At 42.6% G+C, this 19,721-nt stretch overlaps 1 protein-coding gene across 5 annotated transcripts in view; it reads left to right on the top strand.

Annotated features, from left to right (window-relative positions):
• Window positions 1-19,721, top strand: part of tbc1d22a (TBC1 domain family, member 22a) — a 397,563-nt gene that overhangs the window by 59,967 nt on the left and 317,875 nt on the right. For all 5 annotated transcript variants that reach the window (XM_061959781.1, XM_061959784.1, XM_061959783.1 and 2 more), the window contains one exon: window positions 508-578. In XM_061959781.1, coding sequence (XP_061815765.1) covers window positions 508-578 — 71 coding nt within the window. The remainder of the gene's footprint in view (window positions 1-507; window positions 579-19,721) is intronic.

Here is a 19,721-nt window from a genome sequence, read left to right on the forward strand (position 1 = left end):
CGAATAACAATAGATCCAGGTAGCGAGATAGCGGTACCAGTGAGAGCCCTGCTTACATCGACACTACAAGCCATCACTTATTGCTGACAAGGTGCACGTCACAGAGATAGTGCCATAGACTTGATGTAATGTGTAGAAGCTAGCATTAAGCCATTGTCAGGACCTTCATTGACTTATAAGAGCACTCTTCTTAAAATCACTAGAAATGCTACATTTGCAATCCTTCATTGGATTCATTTGATGTGATGGCCCTTCAACTCGCCGACAGGAAGAATATCATGTTTTATCTTATTCCAGGCTCATCTTCAATAAAAGTACATAAGTGGTTAGTTATTTGATTGACGGCTATGATTGTTCAAGACTTATTTAATGACCCAGTAATGTGAAGGTGCACCAAGAATGTTTTTGAATCAGGATAACACTAAATCTGTTTAAATGACCTCTTTATCAACACATCATTTTAATCATTCATTTAAATAAGAGGTTCATTTTTTTTTTTTTTTACAGAAGAGCTTCGGAAACTCAGCTGGTCTGGAATCCCGCGACAAGTTCGACCAATCACGTGGAAGCTCCTCTCTGTAAGTTTCACACATGCTTACTTCCCTGCTATTCACGGTGGTTACATTCCGAGACCTCCCCCCGGAATGACAAAAATCTGCGACTAATTAAGACGCCCATACAAATATCTATTTTTGACACTCAATTCGCTTTTTCTGCTTGGGAAAAATATTTTGTGGGGTCACAAATGCTGGCCGGGATCTAAATTATTCATTATGAGTATTGTTCTGTGCAGCTTGGAGTCGTTAAAAAAACCCAAAGAAACATTCTTGCATTCTTGTTTAAGGTTTTTTCCCTGACATAAAATACGATTTAATATACAGTATATTGTTGAATAATTACCGTATTTTCCGCACCATAAGCCGCCCTGGGTTATAAGCCGCGCCTTCAATGAACGGCATATTTCAAAACTTTGTCCACCTATAAGCCGCCCCGTGTTATAAGCGGCATCTAACTGCGCTAAAGGGAATGTCAAAAAAACAGTCAGATAGGTCAGTCAAACTTTAATAATATATTAAAAACCAGCGTGATGTGGGCGCGCATGGAGTCGTATATCAACATGGACGGAGCTGCGTGAAAAAAGCCACCCGGCCTCTTCGCGTAAACTTCCCTTAACCACTCGCTCATCTTTTCTTCATCCATCCATCCCTTCGAGTTAGCTTTTATGATGACGCCGGCTGGAAAGGTCTCTTTTGGCAAGGTCTTCCTTTTGAATATCACCATGGGTGGAAGTTTCTGGCCATTAGCATGGCAAGCTAGAACCACAGTGAAGGATGACTTCTCATTCCCTGTGGTGCGAATATTCACCGTACATGCTCCCGTTGTATCCACAGTGCGGTTCACAGGAATATCAAAAGTCAGTGGAACCTCGTCCATGTTGATAATGTTCTCTGGCCGGATCTTTTTTTCAGCTATCTTGTTTTTACAATATGCACGGAAAGTAGCCAGCTTTTCTTGAAAGTCTTTAGGCAGTTGCTGTGAAATAGTAGTCCGTGTGCGGATGGAGAGATTGCGTCTTTTCATGAAACCGGAAACCTGTCGCTTAGTAGGAGCCATTTTGTGGTCTTTACAGATGTAAACACACAAAGGAAATGAAACGTAATATCCGTGCGCTTCTTCTTCTTCTTCTACGCGGGCGGGTGGTTGCTTACAGTAGAAGAAGAAGCGCTTCCTCTTCTATGGGGGCGGGTGCTTACCTTGGCGGTTGCTTGCCGTAGAAGAAGAAGCGCTTCCTCTTCTACGGGGAAAAAAGATGGCGGCTGTTTACCGTAGTTGCGAGACCTAAACTTTATGAAAATGAATCTTAATATTAATCCATATATAAAGCACACCGGGTTATAAGCCGCACTGTCAGCTTTTGAGTAAATTTGTGGTTTTTAGGTGCGGCTAATAGTGCAGAAATTACGGTATATAGAAATAATTAAATACATACCCCAAAACTTGTTCAAATGAATTCCCCTGATATTAAAATAAAAACTGAATAAACTGTATAATGTGTATGCTTAAATATTTGAATACAAATAATTAAATACAAATAAAAATGTTTAAATAAATAAATATATATTATAACATAGGTCATTGTCATGTAAGTGCAGAAAGCAATTCCAGAAAGTAGCTTTTCTATCACACTTTCTTTGAGCTTCTGAGTTAGTACTACTGCTGCTACCACAACACAAAGTACACACAGTGGTTAACTTGTACAACTAACAATAAACACATTACACATGATCTCCACTAATCACAAACACACAAAGTTGCTGTCATCCTCTTTGTCCTGACACCCCCCTCACCCCCTTTTTTTGATTTATGAAGACTGGTAACAGTTTGTGTGTTTTGAATAGGGGAAAATTAATTGCGAGGAACCAATAATTTATTCATGAAACACTCGGTGTGTTTACTCATTAAGCCATTGTTGTGGTGTACAGCGGCGAGTCTGCAGAGGGGCGACGGGCTTTTTGAGCACCGTGACTCTCCCATTAATTACCGCACAATAGCTAATGTGCCGCAGAAAAGATGTCATTAAAGGTGTTAGTGTGTGCGGCGGTGGTGTTGGTGGTGCAGAGCTACCCCACTGGGGGCCTTTAATTGTTTACAACTGCCTTATTTGGTGCCGTACTAAATTGATGCAATATAACAGCCTAGGACCCTGCAAGAGATACCAGCCTATTAATGGTCTATTTGCTGTATGTTCGCTGTGCGGCCGCATATATGGATGTATGGCTGCTGTATATGCATATAAAGTTTGCATAAGTACATCTGCCCCGTGGTCTATATGGAGAAGTGCTTCCCTGCGGAGAAATGAGTGTTACAAAAGCAGGAAGTGGGCTAGGACAAACTAGCAACGCAGCATGCCGCAGAATTATGAGTGACCTTTCTTCCAATAGCTTTCCCCCTTTTGTTCCAAAGCTTCATCTTTTAGTCACTCGTTTTGGGTAGTGCATTTATATTAGTTCGTGTGGAGCCTCTTCTTCAGAAGATTTAGGAAGCCGATAAGGCTACTGACTGAATGACGTTAACATTGAAATGCTGTCTTTATGAGCCAAAACCCGTTCGCAGCACAGTCAGTTATTACTGTCAGTTATGTGTTTGTCCATGTTTGCTTGCTTGTTAGTGTCATTACTCAAAAGTCCTCTCACAGATTTGTTCCAGACTTGATGGCCTGGTAGGGCATAAGCGAAGGACAACTTGATAAATAGTGGGGTAAGATGCAGCATCATGAAACTTTTTTTAATACGCTGAAAGAAAATGCTTGTTCATTTAATTTGTCACTGAAAGGTGAGTCAATAAAGTGTGTGTAGTGGGGTGGTTATACTAATTGAAAGTCCTATATTGTGGTACTTTTCAGCTATTTGAATATGTCTCAGATGCCCCATTACAGTGTCTTCGCCAAAATCAAATTTTTATGTTAAAATTTAGACAATTTTAAAGGGGAACATTATCACAATTTCAGAAGGGTTAAAACCATTAAAAATCAGTTTCCAGTGGCTTATTTTATTTTTCGAAGTTTTTTTAAAAATTTTACCCATCACGCAATATCCCTAAAAAAAGCTTCAAAGTGCCTGATTTTAACCATCGTTATATAAACACCCGTCCATTTTCCTGTCACGTCACACAGTGATGCCAATACAAACAAACATAGTGGAAAGAACAGCAAGCTATAGCGACATTAGCTCGGATTCAGACTCGGATTTCAGCGGCTTAAGCGATTCAACAGATTACGCATGTATTGAAACGGATGATTGTAGTGTGGAGGCAGGTAGCGAAAACGAAATTGAAGAAGAAACTGAAGCTATTGAGCCATATCGGTTTGAATCGTATGCAAGCGAAACCGACAAACGACACGACAGCCAGCGACACGGGAGAAAGCGAGGACGAATTCGGCGATCGCCTTCTAACCAACGATTGGTATGTGTTTGTTTGGCATTAAAGGAAACTAACAACTATGAACTAGGTTTACAGCATATGAAATACATTTGGCAACAACATGCACTTTGAGAGTGCAGACAGCCCATTTCAAGCGCGCTAAGAACATATATTTTTCCGCGATTTCAGCACTCAGGTTAACCATACCTAAATAGACACAAAATACTGCATTACACAAGACTACCCGAATGTACTCGAATGATTGAAAAAAATAAATGTTTTTAAGCTAAATTATTGGTAAACACAGTTCATGTGTAATAATTTACGTAAAACCGCGAGTAATGAATACAGTTTTCATCAATTAATATATTCTGTGGACATACCCTCATCCGCTCTCTTTTCCTGAAAGCTGATCTGTCCAGTTTTGGAGTTGATGTCAGCATCTGCTTTGAGTGTCGCAGGATATCCACACATTCTTGCCATCTCTGTCGTAGCATAGCTTTCGTCGGTAAAGTGTGCGGAACAAACGACTGACCATTTCGTCGGCTTTCCCCACAGCCTCGTATTTTGAACAAATTTCGTCCAATTTCTTGCCACTTTCGCATCTTTGGGCCACTGGTGCAACTTGAATCCGTCCCTGTTCGTGTTGTTACACCCTCCGACAACACACCGACGAAAGTGAGAAAATGGCGGATTGCTTCCCCGATGTGACGTCACGTTGTGACGTCATCGCTCCGAGAGCGAATAATAGAAAGGCGTTCAATTCGCCAAAATTCACCCATTTAGAGTTCGGAAATCGGTTAAAAAAATATATGTTTTTTTTTTACTGCGCTTACATAGGTCTGGTGATAATGTTCCCCTTTAAGTACTTCTGGGAACACCATTTTGTATGTGTCTGTAGCTTTAAAGGGTAGCTGCATTTAAAAATGTTTTTTAAATTATCATTCACAATCCTTAAGTAAGACAAGAATGTTTTTCTTTTTTTATGCATTCTAACTTACAAAATACGGCACGTACAAGGCGGCTAACAATGCAACTAATGCGAGTACACTGTTCCACCCATTAAGTCCCCTAAAAACATCCAAAAACCGCTAACAATACTCCATTTACATCTCGTGACATGAATATTAACCAAATATTGTCTTAAGCGCTAGCGCAGACGAGCAATTTTTAGCGAAGTCGTGATCACAGAGAGTTTACGAGCTTATGCTGCTATATTGACATACAGTACTGAGCTGCTGCATCGCCTCTAAATTGGTGATTATTAATCATGCTTCTCACCTGGATAGTAGAAGATTGTGGCCATAAACCGAGAAGTTGGTCAACGTTGACAGCCAACATATACCTGGAGATGGCGAGAAATACACAAAAAGGCATTCGTTTGCGGCACTTTTTAATTAATCTCCGTGAGGATTATGATTAATTCTTCATTCAAAAGGGAAGATATACACATCAAATCAGTCAGCATCCCAGTGAGAGCAGACATTGTACAGTAAGTGTTTATTTATTTATTTTGTTAATAGTTTGTATATCTTGTTCAGCATTTAGCAATAATGCTACATGGGTGGTATAGCTCGGCTGGTAGAGTGGCCGTGCCAGCAACTTGAGGGTTCCAGGTTCGATCCCCGCTTCCGCCATCCTAGTCACTGCTGTTGTGTCTTTGGGCAAGACACTTTACCCACCTGCTCCCAGGTAACTTGTATCTTAGATATTGGGTTTCACTATGTAAAAGCGCTTTGAGTCACTAGAGAAAAGCGCTATATAAATATAATTCACTTCACTTCACTTCTACATTGTGCTTAGTTTTCACTAAAGCTGTGTCTGTTCAGCACACAGCTTATAAAACTCGTAAATCATCCTCTTTATACAATATATCAAAAATAAAAGTTTGTGAATCATCATTTGTCTCAAAGTAGTCTTTATTGTCTTATGAAGTATGCCATGATTAGTTGTGTTGTTGTTGAAGGGAAAAGCGAACGTTGTGATGCGTCTATGAAATTAATGTCGTCGTATGCTTAAAATGAGCAAAATATGTATATATTACATGTTATACAGTAATGAATGTCCATATTACTACATTACATACATACAGCATTTATATAAAACATTAATGGAGGTTGTTTCAAGCAGATAATAAAAAATAAAAAAATACAGTTCCGTGTACCAATTGTACTTTTATTAATGTAAATACCTCACAAACTTATTTTTGGTTTGGCTTGGCTGGCTCCAGTTATCTTTTCTGGGTGACGCTTTATGAGGTGGCGACTTGTCCAGTGTGTATCCTGCCTTCCACCCTCGTGCAGCTGAATAGGCTCCAGCCCCCTGCGACGTTGAGAGAGACAAGCAGTAGAAAATTGATGGATGGATTGAAGATTTATGAAGTAGTTTTTCACTTATGTATATTCTAGGGATGTCCCGATCCGATATTTGGATCGGATCGGCTGCCGATATTTGCCAAAAATTGCGTATCGGCAAGGCATGGGAAAATGCCGATCCAGATCCAGTTTTTAAAAAAACTCCGGTCCGTGTTTTCCAACGCACCGATTTAAATAATACATTCCACTTTTCTGCTGCTCCGTAATTTCCGTTCCACATTTTCCAGCACACCTTCAACACATCCACAGGTCTGTGGATTGTCACGCAGTTGCTATTAGCTGCTGGCATTACACGACAGGCTCTTCTCACTCTTTCCTGTGTCTCCCTCTCACAGACAGCAAGTGCACCTTCTTACACACGTCACATACTGTCACGTCATACGTCACATACGTATACGTCCTCCCCGAGCAGAGAGGTAGCAGCATGGCTAACGTAAGCTGTGATGCTAGTGTAGCCGTGCGTGCAACGCTCCCTCTAAGGTGCTCACCTGTGCAATTGCGCACTGTTTAAGCGTCCTCTGCGCATAGCAAATCTATGCCACGCACAAAATCAAATAAAAAAATAAGCGCATAACAATTTTCGACACACGGACACGACAGAGAAAACAGTTTTCGTCATCATTGTTCAAATATTGTGACGTCTGTCGAGACGCTTATCTCCATTCGGTGCCACACGTCCACACCATCAAAATGCCGAGGCAAAATTTCCACATCAACACCATATGAAAAAATTAGTGATTTTTTTAGTTTTGATTTCCTTCTCTGCATGAACGTTTAAAAGTAGCATATATTAATGCAGTATGAAGAAGAATGTTTTAATGTAGACATGCAAGCCTTGAAAGAAAATTTTGAAAATCAAGACTACATTTCCTGCAAATGGGTGCATTTCTACCCTATATTTTAACTTTAGATTTATTCTCATATCAAACTCTTTTGGCTGTCTTTTTGACACTTACATCCGGCGCCCCCCTCCACACCCTGGATTATAAATAATGTAAATAATTCAATGTGATTATCTTGTGTGATGACTGTATTATGATGATAGTATATATCTGATAGTATATATCTGTATCATGAATCAATTTAAGTTGACCCCGACTTAAACAAGTTGAAAAACTTATTGGGGTGTTACCATTTAGTGGTCAATTGTACGGAATATGTACTTCACTGTGCAACCTACTAATAAAAGTCTCAATCAATCAATCAAAACACATAGAATCATCATACTGCTGTGATTATATGCATCAAGTGTTCATTCAAGGCTAAGGCAAAATATCGAGATATATATCGTGTATCGCAATATGGCCTTAAAATATCGCAATATTAAAAAAAGGCCATATCGCCCAGCCCTAGTTCAATGATGCCATTTCTGTTTGTCATGTATAATTTTGTCTATTTTGTGTTTATCCTTGAATAAACAGGTCAGTTTCTTGTTACCAACCATTGTGTATTATTCAAACTCCCCTAATTCAGCTGGCTAGTTGTTATCAAGAGTACTAAAACCCTTTTCAACATGATTCTGACAACTAAGTAGGCTAAATAACTTTAAACTTTAATACATGCTCGGATAGGCCAGTATCGGTCAGTATCGGTATCGGTCAGTATCGGTATCGGATCGGAAATGCAAAAACAATATCGGTATCGGATCGGAAGTGCAAAAACCTGGATCGGGACATCCCTAGTATATTCCCTGCAGTGTGATTACCCTCCGTGCGGTGGGCAGTGAGTGTTGACCAGTTACCGGTTGGCTCTGTGGGCTTAGAATTGCTCGAGACACTTTGCTTTGCAGAACGCAGACTTTCTTATATCCGCCAAAGATATTATGTTTTTGCCAGGGTTTGATTGTGTGTTTGTTAGCAACATAACTCAAACAGTTATGGAAGGATTGGATTTTGATGAATTTTTCAGGAAATGTCTAAAAAAAACTATTCCTCTTATCTAATACGAACACACTTCACTTCCTGCTTACGGCGTTTCACGAGGTGCCCCACCTTGTCGGCCCCGTGCTGTGCAGAAGATTCTGGGAGATGTAGTTTATTTTCATACCAAGCCGACACTAAAGCGCCAAAATAAACTATGCACAAGTTTGTGTTTGATACCGTCACACGTCATGGCATAATTGTGAAGAATCTGAAACCGCAATACCACGGTATCTACAATACCGTTACATGCCTAGTAGCAATGCCTTTGAATTTTTATATATTTTTTAAACCTTGCATGCCCCAGTGTGTTTCTACTAGGGTTGTCCCAAAACTGATATTTTGGTACCAGTACCAAAATGTATTTCGATTCTTGTCAAAATAAAGGGGACCACAAACCATTTCAATATTGGCTTTATTTTAAACAGAAATCTTATGATACATTAAGCATACGTTACTTATTGCAATCAAAGAAAAAATGTGTCATTAAATAAGATAGTAACCATCCATCCATCCATCCATCCATCTTCTTCCGCTTATCCGAGGTCGGGTCGCGGGGGCAGCAGCCTAAGCAGGGAAGCCCAGACTTCCCTCTCCCCAGCCACTTCGTCCAGCTCTTCCCGGGGGATCCCAAGGCGTTCCCAGGCCAGCCGGGAGACATAGTCTTCCCAACGTGTCCTGGGTCTTCCCCGCGGCCTCCTACCGGTCGGACGTGCCCTAAACACCTCCCGAGGGAGGCGATCGGGTGGCATCCTGACCAGATGCCCGAACCACCTCATCTGGCTCCTCTCGATGTGGAGGAGCAGCGGCTTTACCTTGAGCTCCCCCCGGATGACAGAGCTTCTCACCCTATCTCTAAGGGAGAGCCCCGCCACCCGGCGGAGGAAACTCATTTCGGCCACTTGTACCCGTGATCTTGTCGTTTCGGTTATAACCCAAAGCTCATGACCATAAGTGAGGATGGGAACGTAGATCGACCGGTAAATTGAGAGCCTTGCCTTCCGGCTCAGCTCCTTCTTCACCACAATGGATCGATACAGCGTCCGCATTACTGAAGACGCTGCACCGATCCGCCTGTCGATCTCACGATCCACTCTTCCCTCACTCGTGAACAAGACTCCGAGGTACTTGAACTCCTCCACTTGGGGCAGGGTCTCCTCCCCAACCCGGAGATGGCACTCCACCCTTTTCCGGGCGAGAACCATGGACTCGGACTTGGAGGTGCTGATTCTCATCCCAGTCGCTTCACACTCAGCTGCAAACCGATCCAGCGAGAGCTGAAGATCCTGGCCAGATGAAGCCATCAGGACCACATCATCTGCAAAAAGCAGAGACCTAATCCTGCAGCCACCAAACCGGATCCCCTCAACGCCTTGACTGCGCCTAGAAATTCTGTCCATAAAAGTTATGAACAGAATCGGTGACAAAGGGCAGCCTTGGCGGAGTCCAACCCTCACTGGAAACGTGTCCGACTTACTGCCGGCAATGCGGACCAAGCTCTGACACTGATCATACAGGGAGCGGACCGCCAAAATCAGACAGTCCGATACCCCATACTCTCTGAGCACTCCCCACAGGACTTCCCGAGGGACACGGTCGAATGCCTTCTCCAAGTCAACAAAGCACATGTAGACTGGTTGGGCAAACTCTCATGCACCCTCAAGGACCCTGCCGAGAGTATAGAGCTGGTCCACAGTTCCACGACCAGGACGAAAACCACACTGTTCCTCCTGAATCCGAGGTTCGACTATCCGGCGTAGCCTCCTCTCCAGTACACCTGAATAGACCTTACCGGGAAGGCTGAGGAGTGTGATCCCACGATAGTTAGAGCACACCCTCTGGTTCCCCTTCTTAAAGAGAGGAACCACCACCCCGGTCTGCCAATCCAGAGGTACCGCCCCCGATGTCCACGCGATGCTGCAGAGTCTTGTCAACCAAGACAGCCCCACAGCATCCAGAGCCTTAAGGAACTCCGGTAACCATACTAGACAACAAATTTTAGTAGTAAGTAAGCAAGCAAGCAAAGGCGCCTAATTTGTCTGCTGACGTATGCAGTAACATATTGTCATTTCCTTCTATTATTTTGTCAAAATGATAATGGATTATTAATCTACTTGTTCATTTACTGTTATTATCTGCTCACTTTCTGTTTTAACATGTTCTATCTACACTTCTGATATAATGTAATAATCACTTATTCTAATGTTGTTTGATACTTTACATACGTTTTGGGTGATACTCCAAATTCTGCTATCAATCCAATACCAAGTAGTTATAGGGTCATACATTGGTCATAATTAAGGGTCTCCTGTGTCCCGGGGATGTATTTCATGGGTTTATGAAAAATAAAAAAAGACAAAAGATTTTGTGATTGTAAAAATATCAACATAATCATTATTGTATCGACTATGTACGGCTCTTGTACTTGGTATTGTTACAGTTGATGTCTGTAGATCCACCCATGGCATTTGTTTACATTTAGAAGCGCTAGCTTGCTGTTAGCGGTTAGCTATTGTATCCTACTATGTGCATACTTGCCAACCCTCCCGAATTTTCCGGGAGACTCCCGAATTTCAGCGCCTCTCCCGAAAACCTCCCGGGACAAATATTCTCCCGAAAATCTCCCGATTTTCAGCCGGAGCTGGAGGGGGCGTGGCCTCCAGCTCCGTCCAGTGAGGACAGACTTTTTTCACGACGGGAGGACAACAGGGTGACAAGAACTAAATCATCCAGACTAGAGATAAATTGTATTATTATGTTTATCTTACCTAAAAATAAATATATTTATTAATTAAAAAAAAAGAAAAACTAAATACATTTTTACTATATTTTGCTAAAAACATCAAAATTAATTTTATTTGTATTTTTTCTGACTCCTTATTACATCCAGGCATTAGAATTATACATTCAAATAAACATATTTGAAATAATTAATTTTAAATTATCATAATAATTCATTTAAAATGACCATATTTAATTATTAAAATAATTGCTTGTTTATCAACAACTTTAGCATTTTATTCATTACATTTTGAAGCTCTCAGAAGCCAAGTTATGTTATATTCCTTAAGATTTATTTATGCAGGTTTGAAGTATCAATTATCTAAACACAGTTTTGTTTGCATATTTTCAGGATGTAGATATATATATATATATGTATGAAATACTTGACTTGGTGAATTCTAGCTGTCAATATACTCCTCCCCTCTTAACCACGCCCACAACCACGCCCTGCCCCACCCCCGACCACGCCCCCACCGCCACCTCCCGAAATCGGAGGTCTCCAGGTTGGCAAGTATGACTATGTGTGGTGAAATATGTTTCGCTATTCCTCCTGCTGCAGGGGTGATACTTGTAAGAAACTTACTTTATTTGTCACCATGGCGGTGACGGTGAGGATTAGTGATTTACAAGTAGCTAAAACACTACCGACTGCGAATGGACAAGAACAAGAGCTAAGCACCTCTTGCAGTAAACGTCACATTTATCCATTTATTTCATGTATAACCCGTATATATGTTCCACATCGCTAGCGTGTTTGAAGGTTGCAAAAAAGAGTGCATATTTCCCCATAAGTTGTTTATATACAGACAAGGCAAGTGCGGAAATAGCTTTCCTGGTTGTGGCCATTTGAGGTGTGTGCCTTTCCAAATCATGCCCAACCAACTGAATTTACCACAAGTGGACTCCTATTAAGCTGTAGGAACATGTCAAAGTTCATTGGTGGAAACAGGATGCACCTGATTTCACTTTTGAGCTTCATGGCAACGGCTGTGAATGCCTTGAAAGTGTGATTTAAATCAGTGTTTTTCAACCTTTTTGAGCCAAGGCACATTTTTTGCGTTGAAAAAATCCGGAGGTACACCACCAGCAGAAATCATTAAAAAAGGAAACTCAGTTGACAGTAAAAAGTCGTTGTCACAATTGTTGGATATGATTTCAAACCATAACCAAGCATGCATCACTATTGCTCTTGTCTCAAAGTAGGTGTTCTGTCACCACCACCTGTCACATCACGCCGTGACCTATTTTGAGTTTTTTGCTGTTTTCCTTTGTGTAGTGTTTTAGTTCTTGTCTTGCGCTCCTATTTTGGTGTCTTTTTCCTCTTGCTTTGGTATTTTCCTGTAGCAGTTTCATGTCTTCCTTTGAGCGATATTTCCCGCATCGACTTTGTTTTAGCAGTCAAGAATATTTCATTTGTTTTTAATCCTTCTTTGTGGGGACATTGTTGATTGTCATGTTCGGATGTACTTTGTGGATGCCATCTTTGCTCCACAGTAAGTCTTTGCTGTTGTCCAGCATTCTGTTTTTGTTTACTTTGTAGCCAGTTCAGTTTTAGTTTCGTTCTGCATAGCTTTCCCTAAACTTCAATGCCTTTTCTTAGGGGTACTCACCTCTTGTTTATTTTTGGTTTAAGCATTAGATACCTTTTTACCTGCACACTGCCTCCCGCTGTTTCCGAAATCTACAAAGCTATTAGCTACCGGCTGCCATCTGCTGATATGGAAGAGTATTACACGATTACTCTGCCGAGCTCTAGACAGCACCGACACTCAGCAACAACACACCATTTGCAGACTATAATTACTGGTTTGCAAAAAATATGTTTAACCCAAATAGGTGAAACTAGATAATTTCCCACGGCACACCAGACTGTATCTCACAGCAAACTAGTGTGCCGCGGCACAGTGGTTGGAAAACACTGATTTAAATGGTAAATGGGTTATACTTGTATAGCGCTTTTCTATCTTCAAGGTACTCAAAGCGCTTTGACACTATTTCCACATTCACCCATTCACACACACATTCACACACTGATGGCGGGAGCTGCCATGCAAGGCGCTAACCACGTCCCATCAGGAGCAAGGGTGAAGTGTCTTGCTCAAGGACACAACGGACGTGACTAGGTTGGTAGAAGGTGGAGATCGAACCAGGAACCCTCAGGTTGCTGGCACGGCCACTCTCCCAACTTCGCCACGCCGTCCCCTGATTTATTGGTTTTTAATATTTGCAAAAAGCTGTAAAAAATGTTTTGACACTGTCATAATGGGATATTGTGTGTACAATTTTATTCCATTTGGGAATAAGTTTATAACATTACAAATTAGGGGCGGTATGGCGTAGTGGGTAGAGCGGCCGTGCCAGAAACCTGAGGGTTGCAGGTTCGCTCCCCGCCTCTTGACATCCAAATTGCTGCCGTTGTGTCCTTAGGCAGGACACTTCACCCTTGTACCCGGTGCCGCTCACACTGGTGAATGAATGATGAATGAGTGATAGGTGGTAGTCGGAGGGGCCGTAGGCGCAAACTGGCAGCCTTGCTTCCGTCAGTCTACCCTACGGCAGCTGTGGCTACAAATGTAGCTTACCACCACTAGGTGTGAATGAATGATGGGTTCCCCAGTGCATTGAGTATCTAATAATAGAAAAGCGCGATATAAAATCTAATCCATTATTATTATTATTATTAAATTGTCTTGTCAATACTTTCCAGATGCACTGTATCTACAATCAGCCCCCAGGGCATTATTTAAAAAGCTAAATCTGCAAAGTCCCTTGACTTTGCAGGTTTAGCTTTTTTAATCAATCAATCAATCAATCAATGTTTATTTATATAGCCCTAAATCACAAGTGTCTCAAAGGGCTGCACAAGCCACAACGACATCCTCGGTACAAAGCCCACATAAGGGCAAGGAAAAACTCACCCCAGTGGGACGTCGATGTGAATGACTATGAGAAACCTTGGAGAGGACCGCATATGTGGGTAACTCCCCCCCTCTAGGGGAGACCGAATGCAATGAATGTTGAGTGGGTCTGACATAATATTGTGAGAGTCTAGTCCATAGTGGATCCAACATAATAGTAAGAGTCCAGTCCATAGTGGGACCAGCAGGACACCATCCCGAGCGGAGACGGGTCAGCAGCGCAGAGATGTTCCCAGCCGATGCACTGGCGAGCGGTCCACCCCAGGTCCCGACTCTGGACAGCCAGCACTTCATCCATGGCCACCGGACCTGTGCCCCCCGCCCTCCACAAGGAAGAGGGGAGCAGAGGAGAGAAGAAAAGAAACGGCAGATCAACTGGTCTAACAGGGGGGCTATTTAAAGGCTAGAGTATACAAATGAGTTTTAAGATGGGACTTAAATGCTTCTACTGAGGTAGCATCTCTAATTGTTACCGGGAGGGCATTCCATAGTACTGGAGCCCGAATAGAAAACGCTCTATAGCCCGCAGACTTTTTTTGGGCTCTGGGAATCACTAATAAGCCGGAGTTCTTTGAACGCAGATTTCTTGCCGGGACATATGGTACAATGCAATCAACAAGATAGGACGGAGCTAGACCGTGTAGTATTTTATACGTAAGTAGTAAAACCTTAAAGTCACATCTTAAGTGCACAGGAAGCCAGTGCAGGTGAGCCAGTATAGGCGTAATATGATCAAACTTTCTTGTTCTTGTCAAATGTCTAGCAGGCGCATTTTGTACCAATTGTAATCTTTTAATGCTAGACATAGGGAGACCCGAAAATAATACGTTACAGTAGTCGAGACGAGACGTAACGAACGCATGAATAATGATCTCAGCGTCGCTAGTGGATAAAATAGAACGAATTTTAGCGATATTACGGAGATGAAAGAAGGCCGTTTTAGTAACACTCTTAATGTGTGATTCAAACGAGAGAGTTGGGTCGAAGATAATACCCAGATTCTTTACTGATTCGCCTTGTGTAATTGTTTGGTTGTCAAATGTTAAGGTGGTATTATTAAATAAATGTCGGTGTTTAGCAGGACCGATAATCAGCATTTCCGTTTTCTTGGCGTTGAGTTGCAAGAAGTTAGCGGACATCCATTGTTTGATTGAGATGGCCTTGGCAAAAGTTGACCCTCATGTTCTCCCCGTGACTGTGTGGGTTCCCTCCGGGTACTCCGGCTTCCTCTCACCTCCAAAGACATGCACCTGGGGATAGGTTGATTGGCAACACTAAATTGGCCCTAGTGTGTGAATGTGAGTGTGAATGTTGTCTGTTTATCTGTGTTGGCCCTGCGATGAGGTGGCGACTTGTCCAGGGTGTACCCCGCCTTCCGCCCGAATGCAGCTGAGATAGGCTCCAGCACCCCCCGCAACCCCAAAATGGATGGATGGATGGATGGATGTAATTTACTGGTTTTACCTCTACTAAACATAAGCTGTGTTTCTATTGCAGTTTTTTGCAAAATAATAGAGGCATTTTAAAAATGTCGATAAAGTACATTAGGTGTTTCCGTTGAAGGGTGTTTTGCATCATGAGCCGCAATTCTCGTAAAGTTTCATCCCGCGAGACTCCCCTTTGAGGAAGATGGACGCTTTGCGGTTCCATGGTTTTGGAGCCGTGATTACAATTGCAGCCACCGCTGTTTTGTGATTGTCAATAGAAGACGAGGGCAGCGGGTGATCGCTCAAAGGCAACGTCCTAGCGGCCCCGAATAAGGGATTTTTGGGAGGGAACTGTGAACAAGGAATCACAGACAAACTGTGGATTCAAGTGCCACATGCACGTGGTTCGGGCATGTGGGTCTCTCCGAGCCTGCAGGTTGCCCTCTATTCCCGGGAAAGGTACTTGCGAGACCAAGACCACCCATCTTCCCTCGTTGTCCTGACGGTTCGCTGTTTAGGTGCCCTGTAAACGCAAAAGAAGTGTTTCCATCAGGTGTTTGCGACACACTTCAATATCGAGCTATGGGTATTTCCATTACCAGTTTCTTATTGCAATATTTTAGGTTTTGCGCATTTCTAGGGGTAATGGAAACGCAGCTATAGATAGGGTCAAGATAATGTTGATACCATCCATCCATCCATCTTCTTCCGCTTATCCGAGGTCGGGTCGCGGGGGCAGCAGCCTAAGCAGGGAAGCCCAGACTTCCCTCTCCCCAGCCACTTCGTCCAGCTCCTCCCGGGGGATCCCGAGGCGTTCCCAGGCCAGCCGGGAGACATAGTCTTCCCAACGTGTCCTGGGTCTTCCTCGTGGCCTCCTACCGGTCGGACATGCCCTAAACACCTCCTTAGGGAGGCGCTCGGGTGGCATCCTGACCAGATGCCCGAACCACCTCATCTGGCTCCTCTCGATGCGGAGGAGCAGCGGCTTTACTTTGAGCTCCCCCCGGATGACAGAGCTTCTCACCCTATCTCTAAGGGAGAGCCCCGCCACCCGGCGGAGGAAACTCATTTCGGCCGCTTGTACCCGTGATCTTGTCCTTTCGGTCATAACCCAAAGCTCATGACCATAGGTGAGGATGGGAACGTAGATCGACCGGTAAATTGAGAGCTTTGCCTTCCGGCTCAGCTCCTTCTTCACCACAACGGATCGATACAGCGTCCGCATTACTGAAGACGCCGCACCGATCCGCCTGTCGATCTCACGATCCACTCTTCCCTCACTCGTGAACAAGACTCCGAGGTACTTGAACTCCTCCACTTGGGGCAAGATCTCCTCCCCAACCCGGAGATGGCACTCCACCCTTTTCCGGGCGAGAACCATGGACTCGGACTTGGAGGTGCTGATTCTCATCCCAGTCGCTTCACACTCAGCTGCGAACCGATCCAGTGAGAGCTGAAGATCCTGGCCAGATGAAGCCATCAGGACCAAATCATCTGCAAAAAGCAGAGACCTAATCCTGCAGCCACCAAACCGGATCCCCTCAACGCCTTGACTGCGCCTAGAAATTCTGTCCATAAAAGTTATGAACAGAATCGGTGACAAAGGGCAGCCTTGGCGGAGTCCAACCCTCACCGGAAACGTGTCCGACTTACTGCCGGCAATGCGAACCAAGCTCTGACACTGATCATACAGGGAGCGGACCGCCACAATCAGACAGTCCGAAACCCCATACTCTCTGAGCACTCCCCACAGGACTTCCCGAGGGACACGGTCGAATGCCTTCTCCAAGTCCACAAAGCACATGTAGACTGGTTGGGCAAACTCCCATGCACCCTCAAGGACCCTGCCGAGAGTATAGAGCTGGTCCACAGTTCCACGACCAGGACGAAAACCACACTGTTCCTCCTGAATCCGAGGTTCGACTATCCGGCGTAGCCTCCTCTCCAGTACACCTGAATAGACCTTACCGGGAAGGCTGAGGAGTGTGATCCCACGATAGTTAGAACACACCCTCCGGTTCCCCTTTTTAAAGAGAGGAACCGGAGAATCATAATGTTGATACGTTGTGTATATTTACTATTCAAACCTGATCTCTATCAGAAGTTTCTGGTCCACCTGGTGAGGATTTCAATAGATTTATGCATCTTTGATCATGAATTATCCCAGGTTTACAACCAAAGCTTGGATTAAAGTTTCGAGCCGGAGTCAAAAAAAAAAAAAAAAAAAAAAGCACTCATATCATCTGGAATGTCATAACACTTGACTGGCTCTTTCTGTCCTGTCTGTGTCAGCATAGCATGGAGAGATGGATAGGAGGGATCAGGCTGGGAATCTATTCTCAATCTGCGCACACACACTCAGGCTCACGGCGCTCGCTGTATCCCATAAAGTTGGCAGAGACACCTAATAAAACTTCACTCCACTGATGTCCCTTGTGCCCTTCTCCTGCTCACCAGCGTGCACCATCTTATTTAGATTTCCCCCTCCTTCCTGCTCTCCTCCACTAGACACTTGCTGTTTTTTTTATCTGCCAAAGATGAGAAACAAATCCCCCCCCCCCCCCTTGCATTCAGTGCTGGGTAATTCCACCCCAACGGCCTGCATTTACCACCACATCACAGCGAGGGGTGCACAGCCACTCTTATTATTCAGCACGGAAATGAAAAAGTAGTCGACGGGAAATATTGCAGAGTGTATTGTTGCTCCACCTCATTTCACTATACAAGCAAGGAGCAAGCTCCACAGGTTGTCCCCCCGGGCCGCTCAAATGCATCTTGTTGAACTTCCCATTATTTCAGAAATGACGCCATCTCATTTCATTTGTTTAAAGAGCACTTGGCGTCCGAGCCCGAAGTAAAAGGGAAATAGATTTAATGACTTTTCTGCTTTGTGAAAGAACGTCAGCCCGTGGCAATATGTACATTTGCTAATGGAGTGTGGCTGCAAAAAGAGAAGCATTGGGGGAGACCAAAAACTAACTGGCTGTGGAAATACTGATAAGTCTCAGGGTTTATATGATATGTATCATAAAGCAGCAGTACTGATTTTCCAGATTATTATGTTAAACTGCGAGTGTACTGCAGCTCATTTAGAGCAGTGCCTCTCAATTATTTTCTGTTACGCCCCCCCTAGAAAGGAGAAAACATTTTGTGCCCCCCACTCTCCTCTGTGACTATAAATAGTTAAATTTGTCCATAAAATTGTTATAACATCGCATGTCTGCATAACATCGTATCCTAATTAGCATTAGAAAAGGCAAAATAAAGAAATATAGATAAACTTACAACAAAGAATAACCTCATTCACATTGTTTTAGTCTTTAACATCCATCCATTTTCTACTGCTTGTCTCGTTCGGGGGCGCAAAGGGGTGAACAGAAATGATTTAAAGTTCATTAATTTACCTGAAATAAAAAAAATAAATAAATAAAATCCTTATTTGAACTATAAACAGAGGTGTAACAAATAATCGGTACAAACCATTCAGTTCAGTTCAGTTTATTTCAAACATCCATATGATACATTGTAATGCATCACATATTTCCAGTTGTTTCATTACAGAACGTCCGAAAAGTAGATCTTATTTAATCCTACCCCTTTTCATATCATAGCAATTTTATCCCAATTTCTTGTTCTCTGTTTCTAACAGAACAGTGAATAAATAAATAATATACACCAGGGGTGCTCACACTTTTTCTGCAGGCGAGCTACTTTTCAATTGATCAAGTCGTGGGGATCTACCTCATTCATATATATATAATTTATATTTACTTATTTATGAAATATATGTTTTTGTTAACAAGTTAAAGGTGTTTAATGATAATGCAAGCATGTTTAACACATAGTTAATATTGTTAATAAATTAAAGGTGTTTAATGATAATACAAGAATGTTTAATACATATAGTTAATATTGTTAATAAATTAAAGGTGTTTAATGATAATACAAGTATGTTTAATACATATAGTTAATATTGTTAACAAGTTAAAGGTGTTTAAAGATAATGCAAGCATGTTTAACACATAGAGTTAATATTGTTAACAAGTTAAAGGTGTTTAAAGATAATACAAGCATGTTTAACACATATAGATTCCTTTCTTTCATGAAGACAAGAATATAAGTTGGTGTATTACCTGATTCTGATGACTTGCATTGATTGGAATCAGACAGTGGTGCTGATAACGTCCCTATTTTCGAATGGAGGAGAAAAAAAGTCCTCCTTTCTGTCCAATACCACATGAAAGTGGTTGGTTTTTGGCATCTTATTTGTCCAGCTTCCGTACTCCTTTGTATACACTTTACAAGAAATACATTGTCGGCAAACTCCGTAGCTTGCTAGCTTGTGCACGCCAGCTTTCTGAGACTCTTATTTTGTTA

This window comes from Nerophis lumbriciformis, linkage group LG05 (genome assembly GCF_033978685.3).
Source record: "Nerophis lumbriciformis linkage group LG05, RoL_Nlum_v2.1, whole genome shotgun sequence".
NCBI classification, from domain to species: Eukaryota; Metazoa; Chordata; class Actinopteri; order Syngnathiformes; family Syngnathidae; genus Nerophis; species Nerophis lumbriciformis.